Below are 24,580 nucleotides of genomic sequence, written 5' to 3'. Positions count from 1 at the left end.
GACCTGTTTTATAAGTCTGTCCTTCCACGAGAGTCACACCCATATTTGGTGAATGATAAGACTGAAAACAAAGAAATAAATTCTGACAGTGACAGCTAACTGTCAGTGTTGATGGCTCGCAGCAATCTGAGCAAGTATTTATGTTTTGCAACATGCAAATCAGCATCTTGTCATTCAATAGTTATGTCAACATGGTGACTCATCCACTCTGCTTTTTTGACTCATTTCCCTGGATCTACAATAGATTGAATTTAGAACGATCCACTTCATTTACAAGTGAGTGGTGCACCGCTCTCTGTGGACTGACATTTCAGGCATTTTGTTTGTCTGACCCCTCCATGACATGGCAGGTGCTACAGCTGATGGAAAATACCTGCTGTTACATCATTGACCAAGATGTGGCCAATGTGTTTGTAAGTGTCCAATACAAATGACATTTACACACTTCAAAAAATGTTTTGTCAGCACAAGAAATTGTGTCATTTTATCTCTTGCAGTGACAGATAGCTGATGTCGAGGCCGGAGTTGTGTTTTCGTCGAAGCTAGACTAGCAACGGCAATGTTGGTCTACCTTTCAAATACATGCAAATCTAACATTCTTGTGAGCTTCAGCTGACATTACTGTTTAGGGGTAATTGCCAAATGTTAGCATGCTAACAAGCTAAACTAAGATGGTGAACATGGTAAACAGCCTATCTGCTAAACATGTTAGCATTGCCTAAGTGCAGCCTCACAGAGCTGCTTTAAAACTGCAGTGCTGTTGTGTTTCAGTGATATGTTGATGGATATTTGAATAGGAATTGTGACCTGGGGTTTGTTATTTGTGATGATGTTGGTGCTGTTCCAGTGACAAATTCTGTCACTGTCTATCAACAAGTGGTGGCTATTTCATGAATATGTAAAATTATCCTGTAATTCACAAGCAATAAGCCTGAACCTAATAGTCTGACAATATCGATGACAAATTTACTTAATTTTGGGAGCAGAAATATGCTTGTTTTGCTTTCTTATTCTGTGTTGTCCCATGACCCCTCTCTTAAATGTGTGAAGCAATATAACCATTGTAATGGTTTTCATTAAATTTATTTGAGCTTTTTCTCTAATAAAAATATTCATAAAGCAGAAGTAAGAACAAGATCTAATTCCATATTTTATGTAATCAGAAAGCATGATTTATGAGTGGCTTTTGAAAACTCAGAGGAAAACATTCAGAGTCCCTGAGGCAGAAGAGATATATCACTGAACTTTAACACAGCTCAGGTTGAGGAATATATAAATACTGCAATTACTTTGCCTGTCCCAAGGATATTTGATAATAAAATGTGCAGCTGTTTCCCCTAATGACTGTTCTCAGTAAGTTATATTCACAATTATCATTTAATCACTGATTCAGGCCCCTTATTTAAACCACATTGTGGAATGCTCGTACAGTCAAGTGGTAAAACTTATGATATGTATGATAATTACAGATTGGTTACACATCATCTAAATTCAAATCTTGCTACTTCTTGCACAGGGTCAATAACCTGAGACTTCGACAAAATACTTACAATACATAGGAGCTTTTAAGCTGAAAATACAATACAATGGTATTTGACTGACATAAAGCCCACTCACATGTTCATCAAAATACCCACAGTAATCAAAGTGAGACAGAAGATATCATGGGAGAAAGATGTTGTCTTACCTCTGATAACAGACATCCATCACACCTTCCTTAATGTCCATTGAGAATTGGTTTTAAGAAACTGAGAGCTATAGTTTTTCCTTTGTGTGATGCTTTCAGTCTTTACCAGAAGAATGGTCGCTAGATTTAACAAAAATGTTTTTGATTTTAAAACTGCTTACTCTTGTGACCTCTCTGTAGATTCATGACTTTAAAATCCCTTTTGCTCCAGGCCTTCACATACAGCAGATATACAGGCCCCTGCCAAGGAGTTCAATCAAATGTTTTCAGTCAGTTCCCTATAATTGATTTCCCTTACCTCTAATCATTTTTGCATTCCTCCCTCATTGACCCTTTGAAGGGATTTCCTGTGCTCTTGGATCTCTTTAAATCAGTTCTGGACCCAGTGTTCCTAATCCTATGGATGGCAATGAGATTTGAGCCTATCATTAAATTTAAGTCTCAGTCAAAAACTACAGTGTACCCTTGAACCTGCAGCTTCTCTATTCCAAGTATTTCTTTTCTTGGAAGTTGAATAAACTGTCATTGACAAACAACACATATTAGTTTGAGTAACTTAAATATTTTCAAAATTCCAAGTAGTTCAGTGTGTATAACTTGCTCTAAACATCCATCTGAAGTAGGGATGTTTATTGTAGTCTTTCGTGTCTCCAGCTTACATATATAAGGAGCGCAGAGTCTTCATACCTACCCATGGGTACAAGGTGCAAAAATATTGCACATAGTAATTATAATATACATTTACATTTGTTTGCAATTTTTTTTTTTTTTTGTTTGGTAAAACTGTAGTTTATTATATTAAGAAAGTGTAACTTTGTTTATACAGGTGCAATGACAAATCACAATATCAACATTTTGACACAGGATATATTTTTTACCACAATCTGTCATAAACTTGTTTTTAAATGTTATGTTTTTTAGGTGAAAAACAAAATGTTAATCTTGGATATAAATTATGTTAACTTCTGCTTTGTTGACTGCACAGAAGATGATTTATCTAAATGAACTCAGTTCAGTCAAAACATCAACAAATGGTGCTCCAGCGTTTCCAGTCACCATGACCAGTTGGTTTCTGAGGTACATCACAATGTGAGGCATGATAAAAGACTGAAAGCTGCACAGAAGAACCTTTATCAGCGTTCAAGGGCAGGCCTCGGTACACAACAGGCTGTACTAGATGAAATGTATACAAGGGAGTTTTAAATACTAAAATACTAAGACTGCCAGCCCAGTCCTCTGGTGGTCCTGATGAATTAGCAGATGTTGTTTATCTCCCCCCTTTTCTCCCCTGAGTTCATATTCAAGGAACTTTGGTGACGTTCGCCCAACTGGGAAAGGTATTCAGCTGGAAGATCGCCACGCCCCATGTGTTAATGGCAATGTTGATGGTTATGACTCCAAGAAAGTTCAGAATGAATCCAGCCTTAGCCTGGAACAACCAGAAAAATAATAACATAACATGAACAAAATTATATTTTTTTACTTTGTCCAGTGTTTGTCTGCATCATCAGAATAGGTCTTATTCTAATCTAATAATATTAATACCAATTTCTCGAGCCATTTATACGTTGCTTTTGCTGCTCAGTCTGCCTGAGCTCTGTCGCCATTGGAATACTCAGAATACTGTGTGTATGCAAATACATAATAATGATCAGATATAAGGATTAATATAAGCTGCTTATCTAAAAATTGGATATGAGTCTTTATCCAAAACACTGTGTGTACGTCAACAAACACAGTTTCTGGGTCTCTATCTTTTCTGAAAGGTCTTACCATGTCCATAACTTTAAGGTTGCCATAGGAGAAGGCGATGGCATTGGGTGGAGTTGCCACAGGCAGCATGAAAGCCAGTGAGGCAGAGATGGTGCAGGGAAACATGATGTACAGCGGGTGTATCTTAATAGCAGCGGCCTGGAAGGACATTCACACAGATGATAATTGGGCAGGTGTAAATAATAAAGGTTCCCAACAACTTTTAATTCTGCTGACAATTTCTCTTTATGTCTACAAGCAATAAAAGTTTATAATTCTTACTAAGTTTTATACAAACATGAAATTGCTGTCATTGCTGACATATGATCATATTGAAAGACCACAACATAGATGTGATTTAATGCCCGTGAAAAACTTTTGCACACTTACACTAAAGATTTACACCGAGAAAGGCCAAAGTAAATATGTATGTGATGAAGATTATAGCCCCTATTTAGGAGAGAGTCACAAATGATATGTCTATCAAAACCAGTCGGGACTTGATTTATGTAATGATGTGTTCTGTGGTTACGTTTTCAGCCCTGCTTGCCCAAGAAAGGATTTCATTAAATTGTCCTGGCAACGCAGTGCTATACATTGTGTTTTATGCACTGGATGTATGTTACAGTAAGACTATGTTAGTATCTCATTCTGTCTCACCATGGAGGCCAGTATTGGCAGAAAGAGAGTGGTGGTGGCAGTGTTGCTGGAACATTCGGTGAACATGGCCACCAACAGACACAGTAGGATGGAGATGGCAAAAGGAGGGATGCTCTGCAGCGGTATTAGACTTTCTCCCAGCCACTGAGAAAGTCCAGATTTCTTTATCCAGTGTAGAAAAACACACATCAGCATCCAAACATTTATAGAAAAGATTGTCCTCAAAAGAATGAGAACTTGACCAACTGTATTACCTCACTTCCATGGGCCAGTGCAAAACCTCCTCCCAGAAGTAAAAGGATGTTCCAAGGCATCTTTTCATGGACAATGTCCCAACTAAGCAGAGGTGAAGGGGCTTCAGCGGGTGCCCCTATTAGAACAAAAAGAAAAAGAAGAAAAGAGTTGAAATCTTTAGAGCTGACAGTCTTTAGAGCTGACATTATTTATGACTGGCAGTCATAAATAATGATTTATCTAACCTAACTGTATAAAAGCCCAGCTTTTATTGTCTACAGATAATATTCTGTGTCTACAAAGGAGCTAAACAGATAAAATAACAAGATAAAAAAGAAGCATGATAAATTGGTAAGCCATCAAGATTCAAGAGAGCACTTGGCAAAAATAATTTTAAAATGTGGTGCTGTAACTGGATTCATACTTTTAAATTATTTTTTTCTCTTTTCCAGGGTGAGAAATGGACTTTGGCACCTCAAAGTCTGGATCACATCTCTCAAACTAGGTGTGTGTTAATCATTGTGTCACTTCTCTGTGTACAAAACACTCTACTTTTCCACTTTTTGAGGAGTAGCAAAGACCTTGTTGGTTATAGGCAGGAGCAGGACACGCTCAACTTAAGTTACCAAGGGAGAAAAAAATCATCGTTGATACAAAAGTAGTTTGTCTAAGGATCAGCACAGCATGTGCTGTTGTACAGGCTTGACCTTGGGGCTATCAGGCTACAGCTCAGGAAGGAGTTTGGGTAACGTTTATTACAAAGCACTGAATCAGCGAGATGAGTTGTCACGGGCAGTAAAAGTTATGGACTATATGTTTGTCCGTTGTAGTACACAGATAGAGGATAGAAGTGGTTATAAAACTGCACTCCTATCATCATGTGACAGACTTAACATGCCACAAACATAAAATGTGATGCAACAGTGAACACGTCCCATTGTGTTGTCCAAACGTGCACATATACTGTAAAGCATGGGTAGCCTGTTTACATGACTTTTTAGTGTGAAGGTGTTTATATCAATGCACCTGTTGTACGAGTTCATAAGAACTTATAAGATGACCTACCATCCCTGGACTTCCCACAGCATCTGGGCAAATTGGATGGGATGCAGAAGAAGAGTGCTGACATTAATATGGCCACAGTGCCATCTGTGACATACCTGTTGAGAACGTTTCACGTATTAACATTACAAAAACACAAATAATATTAATTTAATTTTGATTTCTAATCATTAATTTGAACAACAAACAGTTATTGTACTCACGGCTTGTCTTTGTTGAAGAGCACAGTGGCCCAGCCAGGTGTGAACCCGGGCTCCCTGGTAAACCACAGAAGAACCAGCAACGTGAAGATAACCAGCACACAGCTCTCAGCGAAGCTCATTCTGCCCAACTTTTTGTATTCATCTTTGATTACCTGGTAAGCTTCCCTGTCACTGTCTTTTTTTGTGCCACATCCAAAGGACTTTCGCAAGCTAGAATAACATAACATGAAAATTAATTACTGTTTTCATAATGTGGATGATTTGGTTGTAATACAAAATGGCGGAGAATGACTCCGGTCCATGAAACTTACTTGAAGCCCAAAAACATGAACTGCAGCCACAACCAAGACAGAGCGAGCATTAGCACCATGTTGGGGAATGAGAATCCAAAAAAACTTGCAAAGTTGATTATACCTCCATTGTCTGGAAAGAGTCTGTAAATGATAAAGAAAAAACACTGAGATCAGTCACCTGACTGGACTGTGTTGAGAGATCAGCGAGTCTACAACTTACATAACAAGTTATGTTAACATTTTGCTTTGTACAGCCGGGACGCTATTTTTGTTGCTTAGGCCATTACTTATTAATTAGTAGTGTAACACGTCTTGACTAATTTCACTGCTAAATTTATTGGCATGGCATTAAAATGGAGAGTGCTTGGCTCTCCAGTAATTGATGGACTTTTACCCTAACAGAAGCTGTGCCCACTACATTCCTAGATCTCAACAACGCAATTTGTGAGTAAAAGATGATCAAAATTTTTAATGTTAGCCAAAACTACAAGGAAAAGACCCTTGATGTGAGTTGATAGAGTTTTAGTAGAAAGTTCTCAGGAGAAGAGTAAGTCAAGAAGAGGATGATATAACTGAGGTTCTGGGTTGGTTGCCACAGATTAGGTCTAATCCTGAATTCAACATAATTTTGTGATTCAGTCCACAAGCAGGAAATGAATCTGCATCCAAGAATTTTGCCCATCTGTGTGCATATGTGTTGTATTTATTTGCGCATGTGCAGGTCGTACTCATCAATCTGGCCCTTCAGGATGACATTGGGTGTGGTTCCAGTGAGGGTGGCAGTCCCTCCAATGCTGGCAGCGTAACAAACACTCAAGCTCATGCCTTTTGATAGTTTTATATACTTCTGCTCCCTCTTCAGTCGTCGCTGCTCCACCTCTGGAATCTTCTCACAAACCTCTGGAGGGACAGCACTGAGACCTTCAGTATGGAAAAGACATCACAATTGTTCAAGTGTCCAGCATATAACATGAATTTACTGCTTCATCCCCCAGGCTTTACCATTGTCTGTAATCGATAAACTCATTTGAAGACAAAGTTGCTACTGGAGTTCTGTAAAAGTTTGGTTTGACATTTCTGCCTCTGTGAAGGAATGGATGACATTACCAAATCTCCAGTGATTATTAGTAGAAAAAAACATTTCAATAGGATAGAATTTGTATTTAACTAAATAATAATCATGACATATTACATTTGGCCTGTAGTGTTGCACTTTTATTCCTCTGCTTCTTCTACGTTCTATTAAAGAACTTTGACGTTTTATTTTTCTTTTCTAAACCAGGCTGTTATTTTGAAGACAAAGTTAGAAAACCTGTTTGAAGTAACTTTATTTTCTTTGATGTCCTTAATGTCTTTCATGTCATCATCTTTTCATGTATTTGCAAAACAACAGTGCAACAGTAAAAAAAAAAAAAATTGTGACCAATCCATCCATCTCAAATGCCTGGTTTTCCTGACCATCCTTTGCAGCAGTCAGACTAAAATCCCTCTCTTCAGCGTTGGCCTCTGTGTCACACAGCTGCTGCAGCACAGCATTTGCTATGGGCAGCATCATGGCTGTAGAGGCTGTGTTACTGATCCACATGGACAGAAAAGCTGTGGTGCTCATGAAACCAATCATCAGACTGGAGAGGACAAAAACACATTTGATTAGATTAGATGATGAGGTGAAGGTTGAAGAAAACATGCAAAGAAATTTGAGTGAAAAATAATATCAATGCATACACTACATGACCAAAAGTATATGGATACTCAAACATTACACCCATATGTGATTGTTCCGCTGTCATTCTAAAATCATGGGCATTAATATATTGCTATAAGAGCCTCCACTATTCTAAGAAGGCTATTCAGAAAATTCTTGATCCTGACTGCACGGATTTGCTCCCATTCAGCCACAAGAGATGCTGAATGATAAGACCTGGCCTGGAGATGGCCCTCCGGTTTATCACAAAGGTGCTGGATGGGGCTGAGGTCATGGCACTGTGCAGGCCAGTCAAGTTTTTCTATACACAAACTTGTAAAACCATTTTTATGGTCTTCAAGGGCACTGTGATTGGAAAGGGCATTCTACAAGGGAGAACTGTATGTTCTACCATGAAGATTTTCTAGCCCAAACCATATAAAAGAACCTCAGATCAAAAGTAGACAAAGGTAAGGGGGTAACAGGGATGTCCCCATACTTATATATATTGTAGCTGCAGTATGTATATGTATGTACAGAATAAAGATTCTTACAGAGATGGCTTCACCCCCACAATAAGCAGAACTTGAAGGGCGATCCTCCTGTGCAGGTTCCAGTGCTCAACAGCAATGGCCACCAGCAGCCCACCAATAAAGAGCATGTTGGAGTCTTTCAGGTACTGGATACAAACCTGGTAAGGAAAGAATAAGGAATCAGGAAATCCATACAGGTTCATCATGGAGTGTATCATCATGGAAAACTGATTCTTAGAAAGAGGCAAAAGGCAAATTAATTTTAAAAAATGGCTTATCAGAATTTGTAATTACTGTCTGCAACTGGCAATACCTCGCCTGACTCCATGATGCCCATCATGGGGAACAGAATGACAGGCAGCAGGGCAGTCACAGCCAGAGGGATACACTCTGTACACCAGTACAGCGCCATGAGAATTATCACAAAGCCACATTTTGCTTCCTGTAATGACAAACAAGGACTGTGTACTTAACATGCTTGATGCACATACATGACTACAGATGGACTGACAAGTGTTGATGTCTATTTGAGAAAGACACCAAACCCACAAAGGGAACTACAACACACCAGAGACCTCCTAACCTCAGCCTGGTTTACTATTATCTGATAACTGCAGTAATCATTTTCTCTGAAGAAAATGTACATGTGCTTGCTGTATTTGGAGCCAGCCATTAAAAATGGCATAATAACATTTCTTAGTAACACAAAATTAACTTGCACTGTGTAGCAATTACCATCTAATTTAGCACTAATGTCCTATATAATGTCCCACTTTTTGTTTAAGGTGCACACCAAAATAGCTGCAGCTTGATTGACTTTTGTTATGTTAAATAAAAATTACAGAATATGGTAAAGGCAGTTTGTCTTGTCTATGTATAATCAAAGAAGAGGGAAAAGGTCCATAACTATTCAAATTGACAGGAATTGTCAAAAGCTGAAGAGGACAGAGATCGTGGTCTTTGATCTTTGGTTTAATGGGACTGAAATGACCCCCTGAACATGATCCCACTTTTCAATTTATCATGGTCAAAGATTACATGGTACAAAGGGTCAGTGACAGAGGCCTTTCCAGCTAAGAAGGTAGTGTAAAACAATAAATATACTTCCATCCTTATGTCTTTGATCCTTTTTGATTATCAAAGCTTACTTTCATTTTGTGGCAATGGTCTCAGAAAATGTGGATATATTTGGATGCAGTACGACTAGAACTGTCTCTCTCTATTTCTTTTAAAAACACACTTTGTGGATTTAGGAAATTAATTTGGAAAACACAAGAACGGGTAGAAATAGATTCTTCCTTCGGTTAAAAATACCAAGCATAATCAATTTTTAGGTGAGCCTGTATTAATACAACATCCTCATTCAACTGCATGTGACTACATACTGGAAAACAGTGTATAATATAGTAATATCTAATACGCTGTCAAGCCTCCCCAAATTCTCCTATGTAAACCCCTCTCTGGTGCACGTCACTGCAGTCTAGGAGGTTTATTTAGGAGCTTGCACCACCAAACTGGTCTGCTCACAAAATATTCCCCTTTCCCGACAAGCCGCAACTCTTCTCCCTCCTGACTCCTCAGTGGCAGAATGACATTTTAAATCACTATTATTACTACCATCATGACAGCAGAATCAGCCCTTAATTGCCTCATTACCTTCTAAACACGTCTACAAAAACAAATCTTCATATCATCCTCTACTACTAAGACAATCTCTCCTTCCACTTCCATCATGTTTCATGCATAGTACTTTTTACAACCTGGTTTTATGACATGTACGGTCAGGGCAATGTGATCTTTGCACTGCTTACTTGTAGTAATCAGATTACTCTTGGATTTTAAAGCTTAAAACTAATGTTACAGAAAGTATAAGGTAAGCTTAAATAGTAGAAGCAATAGTAGTAATAGTAGCAAAATACACATCACATATTACCATTACTGATGAAAAGGCTGATATTTAGTTTTGCTAATATAACTTTTAAGCAGCGTGGCACAGCCTCCCTATCTAATGTCCTGTCAGAAGAGGAAAAAATATCTGAGGTATGGTGAACTGGACCCTTGCAATGAAAACTAATAAATTAAAGTCTCTTAGTCTTTAGGCCCTTAGGGTGACTCTCCAGTGCTGTCTGTAGTCAATCTAGACCTGAAAAGTGTTTTGCTGAGCATCTATTAGCATAGTGCTTTAAGTGTTTTTGGTGTCAGAGCACCTTTGCCAAAGGTCAAAGATCAGATATGATAATACACATCTAAAGTCCCATCATCAGGTTTATTCTTTGATTTTTTTTTTGCGTTTTGGTAAAGTTGGGGACAGATCTGTCATTGAATTTAAGTCAGTCTGAAGATAGATCCCATAAACCTAAATGTGCAGGTGTGAGGTTGACTGGGGGAAGCCATGTGTAAAGCCTTATTTATTTCAACCTTTACTTCTTCTTTAGCAGCTGAGAAACATCTTTTCATGCATCTACCCAAACAAATATTCGGCTTCTCATGTCAGGCTAATTTACTCCACATAGAAACAATCCAATTCCACTGGTTTTGTTGATGCCACCCTGGCATCCTCTGCCTTTAATTGCACATACTTGCTTTGTTTTGAAGGAACATGAGTTATACTTAAATGGCTTTCTAGCTAACCTTCCAGCAAAGGTTTTGAGAGAACAACAAGAAGGCTTCTCAACGTTCATGTTCTTACCGGGGTCGGGATGATCAGTGGCAGAGGCAGAAGCAGAAGAGGTGTCAGGACTATCACAATGTAATTCCTATACCTCCACAGCCATGTAAGGAATCTAGCCATGATCCACAAAGTGTGAGGGACATCCAAAGTATTGAAGAGTGAAAGAGAAAAAAAAATTAGTGATACCCCTGCTCTATATCTATAAAGGACAGAAACATATGAAGTCACAGTTTATATACCAGTATATACCGAAAAAAGGTTAAAAATTAACTTTAGAGTGAGGGGTCTTCATGTAAAAGGTGTGTTTCCATGTGTTTAGAAGGGGGTAGATAAGCCAAGCAGCCAGGAGCAATAATCTACAGAAAAACTAATCTTTTTGATCTTGACAGTAAGATGTGACAGCTGCTTTGTCTGCATCAGGTGTAAATCCTTATCATTTAAAGGCCTATCACAGGGCTGACACCTCTGGACAAAGACATGGACATTATTTCACATTAACAGGCACTTGATGCAGCAATGGGAGATTGAGGTGAGACTAAATAAGGCTTAATCACTAATCATCACATAGCACAACACATGGTTCACTCCAAAGTAAACCAAAGAAAAACATAACCTCTGAATGTGCCCGAGGGGAACTACATAGTAACAAATGCATTGTTGTTCATGTCCTGCAGAGGGAGAAGGAAAGGTCAATCTGCAAAAAAACAGTTTCACTTGATAACAGGGTTAAAGGCTGTGTGCATAACTCATGTGGGTGTAACTCATAAAAACAATGATGCGTTTCCAATGAAAGGTCTCACAGTTGCCAAAATGTAGACAAACCAGATCATTCTCCTATTGTGTGTGTGTCAGTGTATTACAGGTGAGAGAGTGATGCAAAATCATTAAACATTTCCTGACATCAAAATCCTTGCTGACATTGTAAATATATTAAAGTTCTTCCATGATAATTACATTACATTTATTATTATTATCATTAATTACATATATATTATACATTATGAACAGAGCATTTGACTGATTTACCTAAGAGTCTGCATCTCTTACAGTGAGGGACGTACCTTTTTGTTTTCTGCTTCTGCCCTGACAGTGGCACCAAAGGCCCTATTCTCGCTGCTTTAGTCTTAGGTTAATGAGAACCAGCTGCTCATCTTGTTGATTCACACCTATAGGGACAGAGCAGCGAAACATTTTAAAGACGTCTTTATTGTCATCTAATCATTTAATCATTCTAAAAATGATTTTATCATATAACCTTGAATAACCTACCTCACTATGGACAGAAAATGATATTTATACACTAGTATATTGGAGGGAAATGCTTTTTTAGTCCTCCAAGCTTATGTTAAGTTTTGATCTGAATAGTTAAAATGGCCTGTTGATAATTTAGGAATCCTATTACACTGTTCTGTCACAAAAATATATTAAAAAAAATAAAACAGTATAAGGTTATATCACACATCCATATGATCCTTTTGCAATTATATTAATGATTAAATAATTAAATAGAGTCACTATCATAAATTAGAACTGATGGTGATCAAAATACTATATGTAAACTACTTTGGTTAATGTCTAATTATTTCTCTGGTGCAACCTCCACAGGATATATTGCACACATTATTTCAAATATCTTAAATGCTTTCCTGTGCAAACAAAGGAAACTACAATTCACACACAAAAGGAAATGAGCCATCTAAATGCAGCTAATAACTTCAGCAACTTGAAACTCTTGGCCAAGCATCACAAGTTACTGATGTCTGCTTTCATTCTCAGGATTGCTCTGTAGTTATTCCTGTCAAACTGACCTGAGCAGGTGTAGGGTGTGCTCAGGTCAGCAGCTACAGCCATGAGCACTTTTCTCCTTTTAAATAGGCTGCATGACTGATTGTGAGATTGAAGACACCTGTGATACTAATTGCTTGCAATATTACTACAATCCACTTGTTCATTAGCGCTTCTTGTTTTTGTAGAATAAACAGGCTTCTTTGTTTTATTTCTATGGCAATCCCCAGACAGGCGTGCTTGACAACAGAGCCTTTAATTTCAACGCTTTTCAAGAAAAACTGGGCTTTGTTTCAATGGGGTGCATGGGTAGCAACACCTTTAGCCACGTCTGAACACAAGATAAATCTCAGCAAAAAGAAAAAAAAAATGACCTCAGGTGTAGTTCACCTCTTCGTCCAGGCGGTGTGGCTGAGTCCACGCTTCATGTGCTCCCGTGTCGCTTCCTTTATTTGGCTGATACCGTCAAGCTCGTTAAACTCAAACAGACGCGCCAGCAGCGTAAACAAACTAGCATTAGCATGATTAACTAGCTAGCCACGCGACAAACCGTCCCAGAAAACAGCAGAGCTCGGGTTAATGTTTCGCTTGTGTGAATACCGAGTTAGTAACGTTGACACGGTTAATGTTTACACTTAACCCAGTTGGACATGGACGAGTCGGACACTGCAGCGATCCTTCCCGGCGATGTCCTCGGCGCCACATCAACAGCCGACCCGATGTCCGACTCATCCGGCCGCAAAGCCGAAGCGGACGTACCGACCACCGGCTCCGTGCGACCACCGTTTACATGCTCGCTGCCGGTCTCGGTGGAGCCAGTGTTGTTCCTCTCCATGTTTTCTCTGGCCCTGCAGGCGCCCCTGGCCACTCAGTATCTGTGGGACCGCATCAGCGAGGATCTCGGCTACAACGGCACAAAGAGGTCGGGGTGCAGCAATGGCTCCGTGACCCCTGACCCCCTGCAGAAGGTAACGGCCCAGTATCACTTTCACATCTCAGCGTGTGTCCCAGTGCAACCAGTCTGCTGCTCTTAGCCACAAATGTGGGGGAAGAAGCCTTGGTTTTGTTTTCACATGTAAAATAAAAGTTTCAACAAATCTAACACTGTGTTTTTAAGAGTCTAGATTTGCATGTGTAAGTGCAGTGGGTTTTGTTTGGGCAGTGGAATCACAGTATTTTTGATTTCTCAATCAAAAGTCTTCTTCTATCTCGTTTGTTTTGTCAGGAGGTGGAAACCTTAACAGCCCACTGGAGCCTGTACATCAACCTAGGGGGCTTTTCTGTTGGCTTGTTGGTGGTGCCTTTCCTGGGCTCATGGAGTGACCTCGCAGGTCGCAGGCCCGTCCTCATCCTTCCCAACCTTGGCCTGGCACTACAGGCAGGGGTCTACCTGGTAGTGATGTACCTGAAGCTGCCTGTGCTCTACTTCCTAGTGGGCAGAGTGCTTAGCGGCCTTTCAGGTGATTTTAATGCTGTCCTGGCAGGCTGCTTTTCGTACGTGGCTGATACCAGTGACAGAAGGTCCCGCACCTTCAGGGTGGCAGTGCTGGAGGCCTGTCTGGGTCTGTCAGGGATGCTGGCCAGCATTATTGGAGGGCAGTGGCGGCGAGCACAAGGGTGAGAAATGTGTGCTGTTGCAGTCGTGGTATTTAGAAGTATCAGGGTTAGGGTTATCACTACTCTGATTCACTTCATTCACATGTAACATGCAGTATTTATGCTTGTGTGTAGGTACATCAATCCATTCTGGCTGGTCCTGGCCACTAACTTGGCTGCAGCTCTGTATGCTTACCTCTTTGTCCGCGAGTCTGTCCTGCCAGACCCAAGTGCGAAGCTCCTCACCACTCGCCACCACAAGGCCGTCTGGCACCTCTACTCAACAGGAGGCAGTAGCAGTGAGGGTGGTGGAAGATTTCACAGATGCAAGCTGTGGCTTTACACACTGTGCTTCTTTCTGGTGGTGACTGTACACTTCGGCAGCAGGGAGCTGTATGTGTTGTATGAGCTGAGCTCACCGCTGTGCTGGGGACCGGCCCTCATTGGCTATGGATCAGCAGCGCAGCACCTGGCCTACCTGAGCAGTCTGCTGGGGCTGAAGCTCATGCAGCGCTGCCTGGAGGACTCCTGGGTGGCTCTTGTGGGTCTGGCCTCCAATATTACTGGGCTGGTGGTCTTCTCTGTAGCTAACACCACCCAACTCATGTTCACAGGTGAGAGGCCTTGGAGTGAGGTAATGACCTCAAGATGTTTTGTAAACAGCTTTCTTCTGATAATTATTTGGGTGGTTGAAAATATGGTTTTCTGTCTAAAAGATTTTCTACTCAACAAAAGTCAGGACAATACAAGTGAGATGATTTCAAAGTCTAATAACTCCACTATAAAGCACAGAATTCAGTATTTATATAATACATTAAGCCTTATTAAGCATTTTCAGTCTTTGTAGGGCATCTTTGACCAAGAAAGATAATTTCTGGGATTATCCCTTGCAGTAAAATTCCAGATTACACATAATAGCAATTTAATGACTTTGCACTGTAATTTAATATGCCCTTTTACTTAAATTATCCCCCATTAGTGCAATCTCAGCTCTACCAAAAGCCTTTGAAAACATGCACACTCTTTTTGGCCACAGGTGAAAAAAATTCACATTATCAGACAGATGCTGTCATGAGTTCAGCTCAGCAAGTGACAGACTGAACAAGGTGTCAAACTGAGTATGTTGGCAACCTCAAATACCAGCCAATAAAAAAACTCCCAAGTATCCTCTCCTCCCCTCTGGGCTAGGTTCTGTGAAGACATTTCTCTGCTCATAGCCCAAGGGAATAATTAACATGATCCACATCACACAGTTTAAATTTGCAATGTAGTGAGGATTTGAGTTGCACAATAATTTACAGGCCATGTCAGTACAGAATGAGAACAAATGCATACTTACAAATATGAAAACATAAGTGCAAATCTTAGCAACGGTCACTGTCAGGTAACATCAACGAACTTTGAGGAATGTTAGTTAATACAAAGCATAAAATATTCTCCAAGTGTTACATTTGGTTATTTGACATAATCTATGACTCTTAATAAAAAGTAAAACAATTTGGAGAACTTGAATGAGATCTTATATTGGCTGGTTGACAAAAGTATAACCGTTTTATTGACTGATAAGTTACTTGTGCATCCAAGTAAAAGTCTGTTAATTTCTCGGTCACCAGGTTATGGTTTATGTTTCCTCTTCATGGCTGCGACGCCTGTGCTCAGGTCGAAGCTGTCGAAGTTGGTGGACCCATCAGAGCAAGGTCTGTCTCTGATCAAGTACAAATACCCCACATGTTTAAAACTGCAATGATTTGAAGATGTGAGGATTATATTAAACCAGCACAGTGTTAGGAAAGGAAAGCTGACTCAGTGTGTCAGCTTTGTATTGTTTGAATTAGTCAATGAATTATATTTAGATCAGAAATGCAACAGTAATGTTTGATTTGGAGCACATGCCCCTGTATTGTATACATAACTGTGTGTTTGTGCGTTCTTCCAGGTGCCCTGTTTGCCTCTGTCGCCTGTGTGGAGAGCTTATGTTTTCTGGTGGGAAGTGGTGTCTTCAACTCGCTCTACCCAGCCACACTGCACTTCATGAAGGGCTTTCCCTTCCTTTTTGCTGCCATCATCCTCTTCATCCCTGGTGGAATAATTGGGTGAGTCTGCTCTTGTCACATTGACTCTCTTTTCCTTGTTTTTTTAGTGCATTCTAGTTTAAAAAAACAAGAAATTCTCAACAAATGCCTGTGGAAAAACCAAAAAATCTGAATCTACCTCTTTTAAAATGACCATAATAAAATATTCACAATTTTTTAATGTTTGTTTTTCTAGAACCCTGCAATGTTTAGACCAGAGGAGAGACCACAGAGACTCCACAGCATCCTGACCCGAAGAAATGCAAATGGCTGGAACCCGTCACAGTTAAAAGTTCGTCATGGTGTCAGTGTTTGAGGTGAGCAGGTCTGACACAAAGACAAACATCACGTCGTGCTGGGAGAGACTTCTGATTCTTCCTGCTGGTCACACAAAAGTGATCAAGACCAAAGGATGAAGAATCAGCCTTCTGAATGACATCACTAAAAAACCTCTTTCATTTTAATTATTAAATTCTGGACGATGGGGTTTTTCAAATCTTTGCTGGGCCTAAAAACTCACCGTAGTATTCACTTATTTCATCATGACATTCAAACAAATGTTGCTATGAACAAGATTGTAGACATGCTTTCATTAATTCATTTGCATTTTCGGTACAACGTAATGAGTGCCAAAGAATGTGTCCTACATTTTAATTTTTAATGTACTGACTTCAATAGCTCTAATGGCACACTGTGATATGAAGTGCTAACCATAAGAGGACATTCCTGAAGTCCTCAGTTGTACAACAACATATCAAGCATGAGTTCAGCATAATGTGTACTCAGAGGTTCATTTATTCATAGCAACATTTCAGATCACCTGACACAGGTGTGGTTAATAATTACAGTTGCAATCAGTAAGTGAGACGTCCTTGACACACTCCTTCCTGAAAAGATTACCACAAAGGTCCTCTTACAAAAAGAGAGAGGAAACACGCTATTGTCAGTTGTGTCTGCGAAAAGCTGCAACTTAATAATGTTTTTCATACTGTTATCCTGTCTCATGACAATGGGATTTTACTGTTGCTTTTTCCAAATGTTTGTCGGCGTCACAAACGTATCTTACCAATCATGATACACCATTCAGGAACGTCACAGAATGTACCACATACTGATCTTCACAGTACACTGTTTTAACAGTTAGTATACAAAAATATCAACATACTTAATCCCTTTATAGTGACAGGAAATGATGCACATGCAAATACATGACGTCGGATGTCAGTCAAACTGTTAGTAAGTTAGTTAGTTATAACTGAATTTCATCAAAATGTTTTCCATAAGATCTAATACAATTTTTTTCATTGTTTCTCCACCATGCACAATTTCTTTCAGTACAGAAATCAACTGTATTTGGTGTGTGAAGCATCTGCTTTGATCATACTTTAGTTTGTCACTTTTCAGGTGTGAAGACACCACACAGCTACTTACTTAATGATAATGTTGGTGCAAATCAGTTCAGTACTTTTAGCATAATCCTGCTGACAAACAAACAAGCAGGTACATGAAAACATAACCTCCATTGCCAAGGTAAAAATAATCAACAAATAAATTATAATGTATTTTTATTATAAGTTAAGATATAACTTTATTGATCCATGGGGAGAAATTCACAAACACTCAACAGAATATTAAGTAGTTCAAATTAACCCCACTTTTACCAGCTGCAACATTAAAGTGATATTCACATTAATGCGTCAATTATTACATCACAATATAACATCCTTTATTCTGAAATGGGCCATATGTCTACACTGTGGCATTAGTACTTTTACTCAGGTAAATGATCTGAGTGCTTGAGTGCACTGTCTGTTTGCTCATTTGAGTGGAGAGTCAGCTAAACCTGAACTGGTCCAAAAAACCCTCAAACCTTCAAATGAAGTAATTACCCTACGATTCATGGTATCCCCCTGTAGGCAGATAGATCATCTGTGCCAAACATGCCCAAACCCAGTTAGCCATAATCCACAGCAGAGGAGGCAAAACTGCTGCAGCGAGCAGGGATTACTGAGTTACAACTTTACATTCCTCCCTCCCTCTTTTTTCCATAAAGCAGATAGCACAGTCCAAACTCCCTGAAGAGCCGCCCTCCCCACCACCACCACCACAAACAACACTGGATAGTCCCTAAGCACAGTCCCACCGGCAACATGCACACACGGGTCACGTCCTAGTTGCACATTGAGGAAACAAGAGCTGCCATATCAGCAGTAAAATGCACAAAGGGAAGTTACAAGGTTAAGTAAAGCATTAACTGAGCTACTGTGAATTGATCTGCATGAAGATTATTTTTGACACTGGGCAGCAGTTTGGTTAGATCATGTGATCAAAGCTAATCTTCAAAACCAATAGAACTGTCCATATATATTCTTTGTCACTTGTGCAATATTAATAGATAAAATTGTTTTATTTATTTGAATTCAACTGGACTATTTTACATAGTTTGTGATAAAGATCATGAAATAAATTTGTTTGTGGTTACATGTCACACATAGTTAAGAGAACTTCAAATAAAGGATTTCACTGTTATATTTTTACAACACATTTTATTTTTTATCATGTTTCAAATAAAGGGACCAAATTATATTTCTTTCACATTGAGAACATTAAAAATACATGATGATAAGAAGAAAAAAAAAATTAAATCCAGTTGCAAGTTGAAAAAATGTCAATTACACTGAGCATTTTTAATAAATGCTTTGAGGTGGACATTGGAGGGAAATAATATTAAGGCAAACTCATAAAAATCCCTGCAGAGCAGACATTTTATTCAGGCTACAGTAATGCAGTTTTATAGAACAATGTGTGACCAACACATTTAGATGACTGCTTTGGTCAATATGCAACATTTCTTTTATTTTCACAGTGTATCAACATTGCTGGATATTGTTTTTTTGTTTGTTTGTTTGTTTTAATTCAGCTGCTTCTTTTAAATACACTGAGGGAAGAAGGGTGAACTTTCAGTGGACAAATAATTACTCAACAGACTTAACACTGATGAATAAAACCTCAAGTCAACAGTCTTAAATCATAGTTTAATGTATTGCACTAACTTGCAACAGCAGCCAACAAAACACTCTGTAAAACAAATGAAATTATTATCATCTTACAGGAGTTACCAGTATATTTGAGCATATTAAGTTAATGTACGTCAATTCAAAGAGAACTCTTTTTTTATCCACTTTACAGAAGGAAGGAAACATTTAATACCGTATGCATGTTTTTTCGTTGCTTGTACACTCTTTAAATCTATATGTGATTAAATTAGGTGTGCAGTTATACAGCATGTATATTCATTTATTTCTGCACAGTATGCCTCCGGCTTAGATTACACCCATAGTGAATGCTCTCATTATGAAACCAATTAATTGCTGGGAAAGGATTCTTTTCTATCAATCAAAAAACAAAACAAATGTCAGTAAAATCAGAGTCCTGCTTTGGTCCTGTGAATGTTTCGTGTATGGGTTAAATAAAAGATGATTGCCTATACCTTTCATGACGACTGAAGTGTTAGTGGATGCCTGTGAAAATGGTATTGATGATTTTGCTGGGTGCCAGTGGCGGCTGATCTATCACAGTTCTTTTCCTGAGAGACAAAAGGCGTATATTGTACCTGATTACACATATACAGCAGTGTGAGGATACTAACATTAAAGGCTTAGAGTTTAGCACATACAATTTCAACTCCCTTTATTAATTCAATTTATTGTTTCCAATATAGTAGATCTATTATATATTAGGTCTGAATGTTAGCATGTAATCTAAATAATCAAATTCACATCACGTGCATTTGGGGAGAGCAGGGGAAGCTGCCGGCCAGTTCACCTTAGGCCATGTGGAATTTGGCATCATTGAAGGTTATTATAGTTCAAACTCTGTGTATGTCAGGTTATTTCTTTTTCTGCCCTTTGGAGGCGTCTGGGCCGTCGACTTGGTCTTGGTGTCCTTGCAGAAAGCGAAGGATCTTCTCAATCGTGGCCTCCTGATATTCATGGGACCATCTGTGTCAAAAGAAGGCAACACGCATCTGATGATGTGCATGATTAGCAAATAGTCTCTAATGGAGGCTTTGAAAGATTAATAATGTTTGCACTAAGAGGGACTGTGGAGTCATCAAACCACCACCTGGTGAGAAAGGGATTTCCCCCCACAGAGCCGTGTGGTGAACACCAAAATCCACTGTCCCAGTTACAGAGATGATTATAACAGTTACTCACTTGATGCCATTGAAGTTGAGTATTGCTCTCATGTCCTCTGGCAGAGACATGGGGTCTGGCCACATAAAATTATCTGTGACAGGAACTATGTTCTTCTTACCAGCCAAGGCTGTGACTATTTCCTGCAAGATAAAAGATAATGGATCTGTGAGCCACTAAAATATGTCATGTAAAAGCACTACTGACTAGAATCATCCATAAAGTAAAAACAATCACCTGATCCCTTGTTTTTGTGTTGCCACTTCACTGTAAATTCAACTAACAGCTCATCTTGGGAATATCAATGCTTGATTGATAAAATTGCACATGCACTTTTATTTCTGCAGGTATTCTGCAAAAGGCAATGGCTAGAGAAATTTTCAGACCTTGTTGTAAGGGACAGCGACACCCACTTTACACAGCTAAAAGTAGCTAGTATGTAACAGGTGGTATTCCAAGGTCATGAAAGGATTACTGTATTCATATGATTATCCCCAGTTCCTGAATCAAGGCACTGGAATTTTTAAATCCCAAAATTCTACTCAAAGACAAATCAATGTAATAAGGGCTTTTAAGCAAAGATGAGATATAATAAGGAATTTCAATATGGAGTCCCCCACATTTAGAGAATGCAAAACCTCTGACCTTATGCACCCAATCTTTCATGGCAGTGTCACCCATGCACTTGTCGAGCGCGTTTGCAGACAGAACCAAGATGAAGTTACGTGCTCGTTGTACGCTCTGAATCAGTTTGTCCTCAAATTTACCGGCTTCCAGCTTCTCCACATCTATGAAGACGCTGTATCCTCGAACCTGCAGGTGCACCTTGAGAAGGCTTGAAGAAGAAAGAGAGAAGAAAATAAAAAGTGAAAAACTTTTTTGTAAGGATGTTTCCTCCCTGGCTTTAAACCATTTTCTCCTTCTGAATCACCTCATTTTCCACTAATCCTCTTTCAGTTCTTACCTAGCCAGCTGGGAGCCAGTGGTTCGACGGTAGCTTATGAAGACATCGGGCCCAGAGGGTCGGGCATCTGTATGGCAGGGTTTTAAAGGCTTGCGGCTAGCAGACAGTATCTTGGCTCTGTGGACTCCGTTGTCTATGTTGCAGTCGTGCTGGAGCTGCTGATCAGTAAGGCTCTGGACGTAGTTGCGATCCACTCCTGACTGGACCAGACCATAGGTATACTGACGGAAACGAGGGTCCACCTCAACCAACCAGTCAGCCATGTTGTTTGGGTCACATGTGGAGTAGTTGGCATATGTTTTCAACACACGCAAATCTCTCAGAAACCTGGAGGGTTAAATTGAAATGGTGAATGAGACAAGTTTTGAATATGCTTGGATCCTTGTGTTAAAGGGTTTTTAACACTTGCCTTTTTCGGGTGAGGCCTGCAGTCATGCCCAGATCGCTGCTCAGATCCTGGTCTGTGATGTTCAGCAGGAGGTCTCCGTCCACCTGCAGCTCCTATATAATGAGATGGAGGAATTCATGGGTAGATGTATATGCCCACGATGTAGTTATAACTCTCTCTGATATTTTACCCACCTGGAAACGGTCACAATAGGTACTGAAGCCAACCTGCTGCAGCCACCTCTGCACCTCACAGGTTTTCCAGTTGGGAACACATGACAGGATACGTTTTGGCACTTCCTCTCCCATCATGCTCAGCGCCCGCTTGGCAAGGCCACAGGCTGTCCCATTACTGGAGTACATGACAATTCTTTTTAGGCTCTGCACCGCTCCGATCTCTTGAAATATCTTGAAACAGAGAACAAATAATAACTTAGTGAGAACAAAGCTACCAGACAGCACTACCTATAATCCCGAGCTCTATGGAAAGTGGAAAGTTATTGTACCTTAGTGTTGCGCTGACGGGACTTGATGCTGGTCTCGACACACAGGTAAAAGGCTGCAATGCACTTTCCCTCCAGTCTTGTGCCATCCAGTAATGGCAAGAGGTGCTGCAGATCAGCTGCCGTCTTCCCCTGCATGCAGTCTGCACTGTCCAATAAACTGCGGGCAAAGTCATCCGGATCCAAAGATGCAATGAACGGCTCCACCAGCTCCAAGGTCCCAGATTTCACCACCTCCTTCTCAATCTCTCTGTTTGCAGCCAACACAGTCACAGCCAGGCATGCATGGAAGCGAATAAGTTCATCCTCTTTGGAAAAAGCCAGTGGGAAAAGCCACTCAGCTGCCTGTTTCTCAATCATCCATCGTTGGCAGTGGTGGCCTCCGTACATGGCACAGTTAGCTAGGGCCACAGCGCAGTGCCGCAGCACAGTGGGATCTGTACCCCTGCACCAAAAGAGGAGGGCATCCAGGGCACCATTAGTGATGAGGTGGACGGACGTCTCCTCAGTGTGTTTGAACATGTGCTCCAGGATCCCCGAGACGCTGCGAGCCAGCTGGGCATCTTCCTGCTGCCGAGTCAGGTTGAGGATGACCCCCAGACCCATGCGAGCTACATAATCTCTGTCAACAGAAATATAAATATGACAATCTCATAGGTAGAGTGACATATATTGACAAGATCATTAAAGAGAACAAATAAGGGCAGGACAAGTCTATATATATAGTTGCAATTCTGCTAGTGCAGAAACAATTAGTCAATGATCTGATTGTCAACACAACATTTTGTCAGCTCTTTTGAATCATTTAATTCATTTAGAGTGTTTTGTGTTGTTTTGTATATTCCTGTACAAACAAAACACCTGTCTAACTCACTCTCAGCAGAAGCTGATCATTAAAGTAGGCGAAGAGGTAATCTGATTTTCATTGCAGGGCTGCTGTAGTATTACAGTGTTCAGGTGTTCCCATCATTTTGTCCACCCTTGTACACGCTTTACCTGTTCTCTGAGATCAGTATCTGCTCCAGCAGTTTTGCAGACTCATAAGTGATCTCCACAGCAGGTGCCTGTTGGAGCTGAAGCAGCAGCTCCAGGCCTCCATCCAGCCGGATCCTGTTGCAGATCTCCTCGGCCACTTGACGGCCTACAGTGGGCAAAACCCAGGCCTCCTCCACCAGCTGAAAGATCTCCGCGATGGCCCTGCGGGTCTCGTCTGAATCAGACGTTTCTTTGGCTGTCTTCAGCCTCCTGATGGCGGAGCGCAGGGCGGGGAGTGAGGTGTCCAACACCGCCTGGACATCGGCGTTGATGCCCGGAGAGACTGCTCTGGGGTCGGATCCGGATCCGCCCCTCCCTCTCTGCAGCCGGCTGACATAATCCGGGACTGTGAGTCTCTCTGAGCTGAACATGATGGAGAAATGTCGATAGAGCCTCCACAGGTAGAGCGTCAGAGAAAAGATCATCTACCGGCACAGACAAGTGCGATCGGTGTCTTCGGATGCGTCCTGGCCCTCAATGCTGCAGTGTGTTTGTTTACAAAGGCCTGGCTGCAGTCCTGCCTGTTACATCCAGATTTGTTGTAATCACAGCCGACTCCCACAGATGCGTCGAGCGAGGCCTGAGCTGTAAATCAAAAGTGACAGCTTTCACCACATTGCATCACCTCTCTCTGGATGTCATCCCTGGCAGGAAGCCCATGAAGACTCAAAAGCAGATCCCGAGCTGGTCGGAGGATGTTTACGCACAGTCCTCCCTCCACAGCTGCTGCTTTGTCTCTTGCATCCCAAGGACCAGTAGCAGATGTAACATCACTTAGAAAAAGTGTCCTTAAAGAGGCAAAATCTTAGCAGACAGAGCCTCAGACTGAAAGCCTCGGAGGCAAATCCCACCCGTCTTCGGGAGAAGGAAATAGACTATTGTTGTCTGTTTCTTCTCCTGTATTCATAAAGGTTTTGCAGACAAAGAAGGCCTGTTCATCTCATGCTTTTTCTTTCCCGACGCACTGTAGCGGCTTGTTTCCGGGAAAAAATACAAAATATATAATATATAAAATACAGCAGCAGCACCTGACCTACCGCATCTTTAGGTCAGTGTCCGCGGACTGTCTAGATGTTCAGGGGGTCTGCACCGCCCACCCGCTCCCAATACTGCCGGTGATGTACAAGAGAAGAAGCACCCCCTCTCCTCCGCCCCTCTCTTCCCTGCATCACAGCCGGTCAGAGCTCAGAGCATGCTCATCATGACCAGGGATGTGGATAAGCACCACCGCCCCCTGCTGGAGGAACCAGCCCTCTTCGTTTC

At 40.7% G+C, this 24,580-nt stretch overlaps 3 protein-coding genes across 3 annotated transcripts; 1 reads left to right on the top strand and 2 right to left on the bottom strand.

The window, feature by feature from the left end:
- Positions 1-1,390: 1,390 nt before the first annotated feature.
- On the bottom strand, positions 1,391-10,899 carry LOC139631760 (solute carrier family 13 member 2-like). The gene is made up of 12 exons (XM_071496271.1): positions 10,798-10,899; positions 8,422-8,550; positions 8,130-8,266; positions 7,288-7,516; positions 6,620-6,768; positions 5,910-6,032; positions 5,599-5,808; positions 5,399-5,493; positions 4,354-4,469; positions 4,100-4,261; positions 3,461-3,598; positions 1,391-3,116 (listed from the first exon to the last, which is right to left on the bottom strand). The coding sequence occupies exons 1-12, from the start codon at positions 10,897-10,899 to the stop codon at positions 2,988-2,990; spliced, it is 1,719 nt and encodes a 572-aa protein (XP_071352372.1). The 3' UTR covers positions 1,391-2,987.
- Positions 10,900-12,679: 1,780 nt separating this feature from the next.
- On the top strand, positions 12,680-19,726 carry slc46a1 (solute carrier family 46 member 1). The gene is made up of 6 exons (XM_071496270.1): positions 12,680-13,532; positions 13,790-14,181; positions 14,296-14,774; positions 15,774-15,857; positions 16,097-16,253; positions 16,429-19,726. The coding sequence occupies exons 1-6, from the start codon at positions 13,215-13,217 to the stop codon at positions 16,481-16,483; spliced, it is 1,485 nt and encodes a 494-aa protein (XP_071352371.1). The 5' UTR covers positions 12,680-13,214; the 3' UTR covers positions 16,484-19,726.
- Positions 19,249-24,580, bottom strand: sarm1 (sterile alpha and TIR motif containing 1). Its single transcript, XM_071496269.1, has 8 exons — positions 23,279-24,580; positions 22,286-22,904; positions 21,975-22,187; positions 21,802-21,893; positions 21,393-21,719; positions 21,074-21,263; positions 20,450-20,571; positions 19,249-20,233 (listed from the first exon to the last, which is right to left on the bottom strand). The coding sequence occupies exons 1-8, from the start codon at positions 23,740-23,742 to the stop codon at positions 20,122-20,124; spliced, it is 2,139 nt and encodes a 712-aa protein (XP_071352370.1). The 5' UTR covers positions 23,743-24,580; the 3' UTR covers positions 19,249-20,121.

The sequence above is a fragment of the Trachinotus anak genome, unplaced genomic scaffold (genome assembly GCF_046630095.1).
Source record: "Trachinotus anak isolate AG129_WGS33_773 ecotype Australia unplaced genomic scaffold, CSIRO_AGI_Tana_v1 ptg000014l, whole genome shotgun sequence".
NCBI classification, from domain to species: domain Eukaryota; kingdom Metazoa; phylum Chordata; class Actinopteri; order Carangiformes; family Carangidae; genus Trachinotus; species Trachinotus anak.
Note: the sequence above shows the minus strand (reverse complement) of the source record. Positions and strands in the feature narration are given on the sequence as shown.

What these genes read in the sequence shown, in the direction of transcription:
- sarm1 (XM_071496269.1), bottom strand. Translation starts at nt 23,742, where the DNA reads ATGATCTTTTCTCTGACGCTCTACCTGTGGAGGCTCTATCGACATTTC. An exon ending in CCTATTGTGACCGTTTCCAG is followed by an intron (nt 21,894 to 21,974) that starts GTGGGTAAAATA and finishes CTCATTATATAG; the next exon opens with GAGCTGCAGGTGGACGGAGA. An exon ending in ACTGGCTCCCAGCTGGCTAG is followed by an intron (nt 21,264 to 21,392) that starts GTAAGAACTGAA and finishes TTCTTCTTCAAG; the next exon opens with CCTTCTCAAGGTGCACCTGC.
- slc46a1 (XM_071496270.1), top strand. Translation starts at nt 13,215, where the DNA reads ATGGACGAGTCGGACACTGCAGCGATCCTTCCCGGCGATGTCCTCGGC. An exon ending in CAGTGGCGGCGAGCACAAGG is followed by an intron (nt 14,182 to 14,295) that starts GTGAGAAATGTG and finishes GCTTGTGTGTAG; the next exon opens with GTACATCAATCCATTCTGGC. An exon ending in GGTGGACCCATCAGAGCAAG is followed by an intron (nt 15,858 to 16,096) that starts GTCTGTCTCTGA and finishes GCGTTCTTCCAG; the next exon opens with GTGCCCTGTTTGCCTCTGTC.
- LOC139631760 (XM_071496271.1), bottom strand. Translation starts at nt 10,899, where the DNA reads ATGGCTAGATTCCTTACATGGCTGTGGAGGTATAGGAATTACATTGTG. An exon ending in CACTGATCATCCCGACCCCG is followed by an intron (nt 8,551 to 10,797) that starts GTAAGAACATGA and finishes TTGTCATTACAG; the next exon opens with GAAGCAAAATGTGGCTTTGT. An exon ending in CTGTGGGAAGTCCAGGGATG is followed by an intron (nt 4,470 to 5,398) that starts GTAGGTCATCTT and finishes TTGTTCTAATAG; the next exon opens with GGGCACCCGCTGAAGCCCCT.